Here is a 12,919-nt window from a genome sequence, read left to right as displayed (position 1 = left end):
GAAACAACCTGGTGCGTTGATGGATGCGTCTGGATAAGTGTAGCGGCTAAAAAAATAACTTCGCAGAGTTCGAACTCAGCGAAAGGGTGCCTCAAACGAAATTCGATTCGTTACTTGAACTTTTCGCCAGATGTTTTTGTTATTTTTCATGCCTGTCCACGATCCACAGATTTTTTGACACAGTTTATCATTGAGTAATCATTTTTTATTTATGTCAACTTGCCAATAACATCTATTCTCAACCTACAAAATTAATCATGGCGGAAGCCGGAGAACCGCATGAGGAAGAGCGTAACTGGTTTGCCAATTATCTTCCGTCCGTTCGAGGAAGGATTGTCGGCATGGACGAAGCAGGCCTTAATCAGACCGAAATTCAAGCTGCGCTAGGATACAATAAGAAAACCGTGAAGCTGTGGATTGACAAATTCCGCGCCGGGGGTCACCAAGCTCTTAGTGATCACCGGAAAAATAATAAGCGGCCGTTGAAAACTACAGGAGAGGAAGACGTTCGGCTGTGTCAAGCCGCGGAAAATCATCCTTTCATGACTATTGCCGCAGCATTAAATGAGACAGGAATTGATATAAGCGTCAGTACGTTTCGTCGAAGACTGAAAAGTGTCGGACTATCTGCCCATCGGCCAAAAAAGAAAACACCATTGACGGAGGAGCATCGCCGGCAACAAGTCCTGTTTGCTGAAGAGCATTTGGGATGGACGCCAGATCAGTGGGCTCCAATCATATGGTCCGATGAAAAGGTATTTAGATCTCAAAAATGAATAATGAACTCTTTTTAATCACGTAAAATTTTTATAATTCTTAAAATTTGTGTCAAATTCTAATTTGCATCCGTTAATTGGACGCAGAGTTTTCACAGTAGATTTACTCAGAGATTTTCAAGGATATCGGGATGAAATATCACATGGTTTAGAAGTTTCCGGGGTTTCTGGGATAAATTAATGCGTAAAAACTTTCTTTTTAAATATGAACTGTTTAAATTCATGCAAAACAACCTTTTTTCACAATTGGCAGGTCTTTAGGTCCGCAGACGATGGACGTCGACACGTCTATCTATTTTTTATTTTAATTTTTTTATAGTTCTAATCACCAATGCGGCTTCTGTTTAACAGAATGCCTGAGAAGAAAAGGAAAAGGAAGGTACCAAAAAAACCAAAAAAAGAGATCGATGTAACCTTCACGCACATTAAAAAAGATGAGACGTAAGTCCTCGAAGTGACCGATGAGTTGATCAAAACCCTTGCATACTTTGTTGCCTATTATATAGTAGGACTGACTGGATGTTATATTTTATTATTTCCATCTCGATTTTTCTATTTCGTGAACGGTACAGAATCTGGTCAACCGATAAGTTTATGAAAACCAATGACGCTTTTTGTCGCTTTTGAAAGGGAGGCACACACCTCAGGCCGGGACAACCACCTGCAAGAACCGTTTTGTCCCTGCAGAATTGGTACGCCACGTCCGACTTTGAACCCTTTTGTAGAAAAAAAAGTTTCATTTCTTGGAGTTTCGGAAAATGTAAACAAATAAACAACGAATAAAGCCGTCCGAACGCCTATCTAAAAAGTTTTTACAATGTCAAAACTCTGTTTATTCAGCCGGTTCGTCGTCAAATCTTACTCGCCCGGTGAAAAAATGATCTGGTCAACGCAAAAGTTATGCCAGTGACTTGAAACTTGTATAAATCGTTCGTTCGCGTGCAACACACAAAGCAAGGATCAATTTATGTATGGTTTTTAGTTGAAAAAGTTTTTACAATGTCGAATCTCTGTTTTTCCAGTCGGTTCATCGTCAAATCTTACTCGCTCGGTGAAAAAATGATCTGGTCAAAGCAAAAGTTATGCCAGTGACTACAATTTGATAACGACTTGACGCTTCAGCCAAATTAAACGTATTGAAGAGTTCGTGTCATCGAAAAAGTCGAAGTTCGAAACTTCTAAAGCTGAATTATTTCAAATTTTTTCCTGGGATTTATTGATAATTTTGAAGATTTATTAATTCGATTATAGATTTATCTATTTTTTCGCCAAAAGTGCTTCCGGAATGAGAAGATTGAACTCCGCCGTTGTATGGAAAAAAGTTTCGACTCATTTGCTTCATTACACCCTGGGATTTATTGATAGTTCTCAAGATTTATTAACTTCATGCCGGATTAATTTTTTTTTTCGGTCAAAAGTCATTTTAAAATGGCTGATCAGAGCTCCACTGTTGAATGAAAAAAAGTTTCAACTCATTTGCATCATTTCACCCTGGGATTTATTGATAGTTCTGAAGATTTATTAATTTCATGCGGGATTTATTAATTTTTCTATCAAAAGTCATTTTAAAATGGGTGATCCAAGATCCACTGAATGTGAAGATTGAACTCCGCCGTTGTATGGAAAAAAGTTTCAACTCATTTGCTTCATTACACCCTGGGACTTATTGATAGTTCTCAAGATTTATTAATTTCATGCCGGATTTATTATTTTTTCGGTCAAAGTCATTTTAAAATGGCTGATCCTAGCTCCATTGTTGAATGGAAAAAAGTTTCAACTCATTTGCATGATTACACCCTGGGATTTATTGATAGTACGCAAGATTTATTAATTTCATGCCGGATTTATTAATTTTTCTGAGAAAATCATTTCAAAATGGGCGATCCGAGGAGCACTGTTATATGGAAAAAAAGTTACAATTGAAACGCATCATTTTACCCAGAGATTTATCATCATTTTGAAAATTTATAAATTTTATTGAGAATTTTTTAATTCCCCCGGAGAAATGCAGTCTTCAGGGAAATCGAGGATAACTCTTATTTGCTAACTAGACTACATTTAATTGCTTTTAATTTTGGTGTTTTTCTACTATATATTAACGTCGACATCAATATGATATCGAAGTTGACCGAGGCAAAAAATCATTTTTTCTTTTGACGCTTTATTTTTCCTTCGCGAGTTCTGGATTTTTCCAATTGTTCCGTGCTGAAATTTTAAATTAGAAATTAATACTAAGAAATAATTAGGTTTAATTAGTGATAATTATATTTTAGTTTATATTTTTTTCGACTTACCCTGAAATGTCGATCGTCCTGTTTCGTAGGGCCCGTTTCCCAAAATTAAAATCGACGTTCTGATATTCTTCCAAAAGGATATCGATCGTTTGTCTCCTTTTTTTCTTGCAATTTGGTTTGGAAAGTTCAGAATTTTCCGAAACAGGAGAAGCATCGATATTTTTTTGCATGTCTTCCAACAAATTCAAATGATTCGTTGCTTCATGCTGAACCAACACCTTAGGTGTTGGTTCACCGGATGCAAGTATCTCGGGCGGTGTATTTTTTTTGGTAAACAATATTGGAGCAGGTTGCTCGTTGTAGTCCTGCGAAAAACCGCATTGTTCTTCCGCTCCAACTTCTGAAGTAGTATAGTTATAGCTCCCGAAGCAGGGATCACTGTACCCATTACTCATCTGCGACGGATCAGGATGGATCTGACTTTCCTGAATACGAGTGCTGCTACATATTTGATCATAATCTTTGTCTGAGGCTATTGAGGCCCCAAATGAATTCACAGTAGAAATCGATTCGTTGCCTCCTATCTTGTCCGGAGGGTGTTGCTGAACACTTCTTGCACCGGGGATCTCTCCCTGAAGATCGCTGCTGCTGAGTAATTCTAGAGCTGTTGGCGGGGCTTCAGCCGCGGTGTTCTGTTCCTCCTATTTGAAAAAAAACAAATTTATCAATAAAAAAAGGCTTGAGACACCTCAATTTCTCTTTTTTCAATAACTTACTGTTTTTTCGAGCAGAAGTTTTCTTATTTTCAATCTCCGATTCCTAACGTACGTATTCATCTTTCTGTATCTGTATTCGTTCCCGGGGCCATAGATTTTCTCCACTATGTACTTGATTATGTCAGCAATCTTGCCGTTCAATCCTTTTTTTGTTGTGAATCGGCTTGCGAATGGCTCACAGTATTTCACCACCAAATTGAATTTTTCATCCTTCAATTTTTGATAACTGTGCGAGATGGTTCGGATGGGATCCATCTGTAAGACTAAACATATAAGGTAAGTATTGCATTGGTAAAAACAGAATATCTAGATTCTTTCGATATTCACCAATAAATTAATTAAATTTTTTTTTTCTCAGGTGTAATGCACTCTTCTGGAGTCTACACAATAGTTTCTTCTGATCCAAAAGAACTATCTTGAGCAAACTGAAAAAATTAATTAAAATTAACTCACGTTGAATATTGTTTAAATTTTCACCAGCGTGTTCGAGTAGAAATTGTCGGACGGAATCTAGTTTTGATTTCCTGTTTCCATCTTTCCAAATATCTCTTACGATATGCTTTATTAATTTTCGTGGTAACAGTTCGTTACTCCGCGTGAATGTTCTGTACTCTTCATGGCAATTGGCCAAGATTGCTCTCATGAGCTGATCATATTTGGGATTGAATGCGGCCCAGTGTAAAGAATGTTGACTTTCGTCGGCAAGGTCGCTATAAAAAAAGGAAAAGATGATGTACAAAGGGGCCATAACTTTTTCATCACATAACTGAAACCACGTAAAAGCACGGTATATAAGCACGGTGTAGGTACGCTGTGCCGTTATGCCGTCGTAGATCAGTCATATATGTTCGGACCGACATGACGTTTTCTAACGGCACACGTACTGTACCGTGAAGGCACCGTGTCTTTACCGTGCCGAAAACTTTCTGTCTAAAAAGTCAATAAAATAGAAGGTAGGTTTATTCTTACCATAGGGGATTCATTTGTAAATCCGAGGATATATCTAAAACAAAAGAGAACTATTCCGGTTATCCGAAGTATAATAGTAAGGGAAAGGAACTCGGGAACAGTGTAGTGGGGCTGAAAATTACGGAAGGGATCGTAAGTTATAAATCGTAAAATTATAAACACATAGGTATAAAACAAATTTTGTGTACTTACCGGAATCGGTCGTAGAACGCTTCTTCTTCTTCTTCTGCTTCTCCTTTTTGACTAAGCTCACTTTGGTCGTAGAACTCATTGTGAAAAACAGTCGAAAATGCGCAGTTATGAGATCGTGAGAGTGTGAACAGCAAAGATGCCACAATGGTAAACAAAACTACACTACCTCGTGGGTTAGAGCCAGTGAGGCGGCAACTGCGGTGAACAGATATAAACAAGCGTACGTAATGGTGTGAAAAGACTTCGGCGCCCGAGTGAAGTAAGTCACTATCTAGTGAGAAAAAGATTTTTAATGTTAAATAATGAATAAATAGTATTAAATCTAATAAATGAATCATGATTAACTTCACTCGGGCGCCGAAGTCTCTTCGCCATTCCTTAATGAACTATTTATTCATTATTTAACATTAAAAATCTTTTTCTCACTAGATAGTGACTTACTTCACTCGGGCGCCGAAGTCTTTTCACACCATTCCGTACGCTTGTTTATATCTGTTCACCGCAGTTGCCGCCTCGCCACCAGAGGAGAAGAAGGTACTGCGCATTCGAAAAAGAAACCTTGACCGGACCGCTGCGCTGTTTTGACTACGTCGTTCAGGATCGTTCAGGATACCGTGTCGCACAAGCCGAAACAATGGAAAACAAGTAAGTACTCTTAGGTTTATCTCTGCATTTATATTTTTTTATATTTATATTACGGTAGAACTTTAAAAAAATAGCTTATTGTAAATTGTGTGAAAATTTGCAGTTAATTAAGCTCTTTTCCTTTTTGTTATACTGCGGTCTTTGTCTAGAAAAACCATTGTCAAAGATAATTTCCTTCGATTTTGGATTTTCACATGAATCAGCCTTCATATAATATTAACAGATGATAAAAACAAGTATATTTCACAGGATTAATCCCAATAATGGAGACGATGCTGCGGATCAAGAAGCTCCTCAAGCCCAACACGGCACCGTTTTGCGTAAGAGGACTTTGACCAAAAACAAGAGCTTGCCGTATCTAGATCATGATTCGATATCACAAATTTTGATGGAACAAGACGAAAACAATTCAACACCTCCTGTTTCGGACAAAGAAGACGAAGACCGTCCAACGACTCCTACACCCGATGAAGAGATCAAACCTGGATCCAACCAGGACGAACTTTGTCCCTGACCTAGTCGGCATGAACAAAATAAAATTTTTATTTTCTACCTTTTTGGAAATTTATATCCATTTTTTACTTCTGATTTTCCATTGTCATTGTGCCTAAATAAAGAGTTTTGAAGACTTATCAGTTTCATAAGAGATTTATTAATTATTCTGTCAAAAGTGCTTTCGGATTGAGAAGATTGAACTCCGCCGGTGTATGTAAAAAAGTTTCAACTCAATGACTACGTTTACACGGCGCTTTTATTCCGGTTTTATATATACAGACGGGTATATTTATATATATCAATAGATATGTATTTTGTATATCTATATTGATACAACTAAACCGGAATAAGAGGGCCGTGTAAACGTAGTCAATCGTATCATCTCACGCTGGGATTTCTTGATGGTTCTGAAGATTTATTAATTTCATGCCGGATTTATTATTTTTTCGTCAAAAGTCATCTCAAAATGGCTGATCCGAGCTTCACTGTTGAATGGAAAAAAGTTTCAGCTCCATCGTGTCGTTTCACCCTGGGATTTATTGATAGTTCTGAAGATTTATTAATTTCAATAACGATTTATTAGTTTTTCTGTCAAAAGTCATTTTGAAATGGGTAATCCAAGATTCACCGAAATAAAAGATTGAACTCCGCCGTGGTATGAAAATAATTTTCCACCCAATTGCATTATTCCACCCGGGGATTTATTTATAGTTCTGAAGATTTATCAATTCCATGCAGGATTTATTAATTTTTCTGCCAAAAGTCCTTCTGAAATGCTAAGATGGAACTCCGCCGTTGTATGGAATCCGGACAGGACAGAAACCAGGAACCGGGCTGCTCTCGTGGCACACGTTCACAGGGTTTGGCGAAATATTCAGGCAAGACTTTGCCTGAAATTAGTCAACTCGATGCCAGACAGGATGCGGTGTATCATTGAAAGCAACGGATCATGGATCCAATATTGAGCAATAATTCCTGGGAGCATTTCATTTTTCTTGGAATTTTGATGTCGTTTAAGAATTAACAAAAGATTTATTATAGAAACAGAAATTTGACAATAAATTTGAAATGGAAAAACCTTCCGTTTTCCGGGTCATTCGGGTTCTTCTCTCTCTTGATTCGTTTAAACAACGCAGACAATTGAAATAAAAATATAAATAAATAGCCAGATAATTATAACGCAGTCGATTTTGTAAAATCAATCAAATTATTTGAATAAATATACGCAATGTCATTTTTTAATCAAAATTCGCGCACTTCTCGCTCTTTTCATACCTGCTCCTTCTACATAAAGGTAGCTCGAAACGATGCGTGCCGGCGTTCAGGCCGGGTCGGCAAGAGCGTTACGTTACAATATCCAAACCATTATTCACGAAGGCCTTCCGGTGAGGCAGATAAACAAAAAGCAAGGAAGATGAGCCTTGTGCCCGAGGTCGAAGGATTGGAAAGATCAGTTGTACTGTGCAAAATGCGGCCGAGCCGTATGCGAAGAGCACAAAATCAAATTATGCGTAGATTGGGTGGCGGTCGACTAAATTTCGACTATATTTTCCATTTTCACATTTTTTCATTATCAATACAACTTTTTCTATTAAAAAAACTTCGTTAATTATCAATTAATAATTATTTTGATGGAATTAAATCAATAAAACAGCATTTTTTTTTAAACTTTCTCATTTTCAATGACCTCGATAAATATACTTTTTTAATGGAATCGAGTCGTAACATTTTTTTCCCTATAGCCTGATGTCTCTCCTTCAAAACGCCGCTTGATATTTGGAGATCGGTTCAATGATTGAAAAAAAAATTATTATGTGAAAGATGAACTTTTTGCCGATTTTTGGCAGTTTTCAGGCTTTAAACAGATTTTTATAAATAATATAATAATTATATTAATAATAATAATCAAGAGACGCGGTAGCGGCTCGACGCCAAGTATTAAAAGGAAAAACTGCAGCGCAAAAGAAAAGCCAGCGCGAGCCCTGCCGCTACTCTTATATACGCGAATATGCCGGTTTTATGACGTCACAGAATTTTCAAATGGTTCTCACAAATAAACCATTTCATAAAAGAACTTGAAAATTTGTGACGATTTTTTTTCGATTTTTCTCTTTCCATTGGTCTTTGTTGCAAGTAAATCCGTCCAGTAGATCCTGAGATATGTAACGTTAGTGATTTAAAATCCATCATTTCGGGATTTTCATTTTCTCAGAGACAGAGGGGCGTAAGTTACGCTTGTTTACATTTGGACTTACGTCCTTTGCACGATTTCTTACTTTTGTCACACTCTACGTCACGCACTGCGCTGAACGCGGCTACCCCCTCTCCTTCTGCGTCGCCGAGCGAGAGAGACAGAGAATTGGCGCACAGCGGGGGCAATACCAGCTCCTGGTTTGCGCATAAAATATGTATATAATTATATAATATATATTTTATTTATTAATATTAATTAATAATAAAATATTATTATAATAAATATTTTATTATAATTAATATATAATATAATATATATATTATATTATACAATATATAATATAAAATGATAACAATATAAGAAAACAAAAAAATTGAATAATACGAATAACATTAAATAATAAATAATAAAAATAAAAAAATATAAAATTCTGGTCGACGCCGCTGGATTTTTCGAGGATGTCTAGGGCGATAGATCATGGGTTTTGGAGGACTAGGTTTAGGTACATTCTATCGCGAATTTCGATTTCTAGGTGGACGACCCCATAGTTTTTTATGTCCAGATATATTCCTCCATGGTTTTCGCGATCGAGGTTGACGGCTCCACAGGTTTCGATGTCCAGGTATGTTTCTCCATGGTTTTCGTGGTCTCGGATAATTCCTCCATGGTTTTCAATGTCTAGGCATGTTTCTTCATGGTTTTCGTGGTCTAGGATAATTCCTCCATGGGTTTTGATGTCTAGGTATATTCCTTCATGGTTTTCGATGTCTGGATATGTTCCTACATGGTTTTCGTGGTCCAGGCATATTCCTCCATGTATTTCGTCGTCCAGGTATATTCCTCCATGGTTTTCAAAGTTTAGGCATATTTCATCATGGTTTTCGTGGTTCAGGTATATTCCTCCATGGTTTTCGATGGCTGGATTTGTTTCTCCATGGTTTTCGTGGTCTGGGTATGTTTCTTCATGATTTTCGCAGTCGAGGTCGACGGCTCCACAGTTTTCGATGTTCAGGTATGTTTCTCTCGGGTTTTCGTGGTCGAGGATAATTCCTCCATGGGTTTTGATGTCTAGGTATATTCCTCCATGGTTTTCAATGTCTAGGCATGTTTTATCATGGTTTTCGGGGTCGAGGTCGACGGCTCCACAGTTTTCGATGCCCAAGTATGCTTCTCCATGGTTTTCGTGGTCTAGGATAATTCCTCCATGGGTTTTGATGTCTAGGTATATTCCTTCATGGTTTTCGATGTCTGGATATGTTCCTACATGGTTTTCGTGGTCCAGGTATATTTCTCCATGGTTTTCAATGTATGGATATGTTTCTTCATGGTTTTCGTGGTCTGGGTATGTTTCTTCATGGTTTTCGCAGTTGAGGTCGACGGCTCCACAGGTTTCGATGTCCAGGTATATTTCTCCATGGTTTTCGTGGTCCAGGCATATTCCTCCATGTATTTCGTCGTCCAGGTATATTCCTCCATGGTTTTCAATGTTTAGGCATGTTTCATCATGGTTTTCGTGGTTCAGGTATATTCCTCCATGGTTTTCGATGGCTGGATTTGTTTCTCCATGGTTTTCGTGGTCTGGGTATGTTTCTTCATGATTTTCGCAGTCGAGGTCGACGGCTCCACAGTTTTCGATGTTCAGGTATGTTTCTCTCGGGTTTTCGTGGTCGAGGATAATTCCTCCATGGGTTTTGATGTCTAGGTATATTCCTCCATGGTTTTCAATGTCTAGGCATGTTTTATCATGGTTTTCGGGGTCGAGGTCGACGGCTCCACAGTTTTCGATGCCCAAGTATGCTTCTCCATGGTTTTCGTGGTCTAGGATAATTCCTCCATGGGTTTTGATGTCTAGGTATATTCCTTCATGGTTTTCGATGTCTGGATATGTTCCTACATGGTTTTCGTGGTCCAGGTATATTTCTCCATGGTTTTCAATGTATGGATATGTTTCTTCATGGTTTTCGTGGTCTGGGTATGTTTCTTCATGGTTTTCGCAGTTGAGGTCGACGGCTCCACAGTTTTCGATGTTCAGGTATGTTTCTCTCGGGTTTTCGTGGTCGAGGATAATTCCTCCATGGGTTTCGATGTCTAGGTATATTCCTCCATGGTTTTCAATGTCTAGGCATGTTTCTTCATGGTTTTCGTGGTCTAGGATAATTCTTCCATGGGTTTTGATGTCTAAGTATATGCCTTCATGGTTTTCGATGTCTGGATATGTTCCTACGTGGTTTTCGTGGTCCAGGTATATTCCTCCATGGTTTTCGATGTATGGATATGTTTTTCTATGGTTTTCGTGGTCTACGTAGATTCTTCCATGGTTTTCGTGGTCCAGGTATATTCCTCCATGTTTTTCGTCGTCCAGGTATATTCCTCCATGGTTTTCAATGTCTAGGCATGTTTCATCATGGTTTTCGTGGTTCAGGTATATTCCTCCATGTTTTTCGATGTCTGGGTATGTTTCTCCATGGTTTTCGTGGTCTAAATTGATGGTTCCACAGTTTTCGATGGCTAGGTCTGAGTTTCCATAGTTTTTGTTTTCTAGGTATATTTCTTCATCATTTCCGTGATCTAGGTCGATGACTCCATACTTTTCGATGTCTAGGTATGTGTCTATATATTTTTCAATGTCTAGGTATATTCCTCCATGGTTTTGGATGTCCAGGTATATTTCTTCATAGTTTTAAATGTCTACGTATGTTCCTTCATGGTTTTCGTGGTCCAGGTATATTCCGTCATGGCTTTTGATGCTAGGTCAACAATTCCATAGTTTTCGATGATTGGTTATGGTTCTCCATGGTTTTCATGGTCTAGGTCGACGGTTCCATTGTTTTCGATGTCTACATCGACAGCTCCATGGTTTTCGATGGCTAGGTATATTTCTCCATGGCTTTCGTCGCCTTGGTATGTTTCTTCATGCTTTTCGAGGTCTAGATCAACGGCTCCGTAGTTTTCAATGTCCAGGTATGTTTTCCCATTGTTTTCGTGGACTAGGTTGACGACTTCATAGTTTTCACTATCCCGGTCGATAGCTCCATAGTTTCCGATGTTAAGGTGAATTTGTCAATGGTTCCCGATATGAAAGTCAATGGCTCCATAGTTTCCGATAGTGTGGTGAGTTTTTCTAAGCTTTTCGATATCTAGGTCGTCGGCTCTATAGTTTACGATGTCTAGTTTGGCGACTATAGGGTTTTCGATGTCTAGGTGGATGCCTTCGTATTTTTCAATATATATTCGCCAATTTTATATTTCCCGATATTTAGGTAAACGGTGCAATGGTTTACGATATATTTCCTCATAGTTATCGATAACTAGATCTGCGATTTAATAGTTTGCATTGACGAGGCAGGTTCAGACGTTACAGAAGACCATTAAAAAAATATCACTGGACACCAATAACCATAAAGCTGTGGTCTTAGACATTGAATACCATGGAAACATCTCCTTGGACATTGCAAACCATTGACAGTATCCATGTCAACATGGAATCCATGAATGAAAAGAAGATAGTTTCAAAAATCATTTTTCCAAGTAAACAAGGGGAACTTTTCAAAAAAAGGAATAGGAAATGAAAATATCATCCCATTGCATAGGAATTTCCCAATCTTTCATTGGAAAATTCGATTTGCTGAATGGATAATCAAAATCGTCACCATTATTGCTTGTAAAAGGTTTCAACTCACATGAACATAACCGCACAGTTTTCGTCCGTCTATATAGAAAAATTGGCTGTGTCGATTGCTTTTGGCACATAGAGAAAAGCACTCAACTTGAAACAAATCGTTTTAAAAATTTTCGTCGAAGACGATGAATGTATTTTTTTTCTTAAGTAAATATTGTCACGCCTCTAAAAAATAAGCTAAATTAGAAAAAAAAATAATTGACAAAGTAAAAAAAGAACGCCAATTATTAAAAGGTCGCGACCGTAGTTTCCAATAATTTTCTATATTTGTATTATCAATAAAAAACTTCAAAATAGAAAAAAAAATGAGATCGTTTTCTGAAGTTGACAAATATAGTGAATGAAAGACGATTCCTATATAGTTGTCACGTCTCGCAAAAAGAAGTGAAATCAGTAAATATTAAAACTTCAAAAAGTAAAAAAGGCACGCCAAGTATTAAAAGGTCGTGACCGTCGTTTTAAATGATTTTCTATATTCGCATTGTCAATAAATAAATTTTAAAAAATGTTTAACTGTGAAAAAATATGAGATCTATTGTAACATATACAGTGAATGAATTACGTTTCCTGTAGGAATTCTGAATTTTGGAAATAAAAAAAAATGAGATCATTTTCTAACGTAGTCAAGTACAGGGAATGAATTAAGGTTCTTGTGGAATTCATTCGTGTACACTTTTAGCCCTAATCCCTCACTTATTCATAAAAATTTTCCAGCAAACGTCCCAGAGCAACAAAGGTTTCTCGAATGATTCTGCAATTATTAAGAGATTATCATCTGTTTTTATGCTAGCACGGGTTATAAACTTAAAACAGTTTACGCGTACAAGTGCATGCATTGTATCTATACGATGAACTGCACAAATTCATTTTCAACATTACACACAAGCTTGGCGTGCATGGTTTTCAATCGGAAGCTCGGCGAAGGAATGCCTCATCCGTCCATATATTTGAAGAAAACT

General features: G+C 37.5%; 1 protein-coding gene across 1 annotated transcript; it reads left to right on the top strand.

Annotated features, from left to right (window-relative positions):
* Positions 1-257: 257 nt before the first annotated feature.
* LOC122416736 (uncharacterized) lies at positions 258-776 on the top strand. The gene has a single exon (XM_043429780.1). It carries the CDS (start codon positions 258-260, stop codon positions 774-776), a length of 519 nt encoding a protein of 172 aa, XP_043285715.1.
* The last annotated feature ends 12,143 nt before the right edge of the window (positions 777-12,919 follow it).

Source organism: Venturia canescens, chromosome 10 (genome assembly GCF_019457755.1).
Source record: "Venturia canescens isolate UGA chromosome 10, ASM1945775v1, whole genome shotgun sequence".
Classification (NCBI taxonomy): domain Eukaryota; kingdom Metazoa; phylum Arthropoda; class Insecta; order Hymenoptera; family Ichneumonidae; genus Venturia; species Venturia canescens.
This window is presented reverse-complemented; position numbering and strand designations above follow the sequence as displayed.

Bases quoted from the DNA above. Each gene is read 5' to 3' on its own strand.
- LOC122416736 (XM_043429780.1), top strand. From the start codon at position 258: ATGGCGGAAGCCGGAGAACCGCATGAGGAAGAGCGTAACTGGTTTGCC.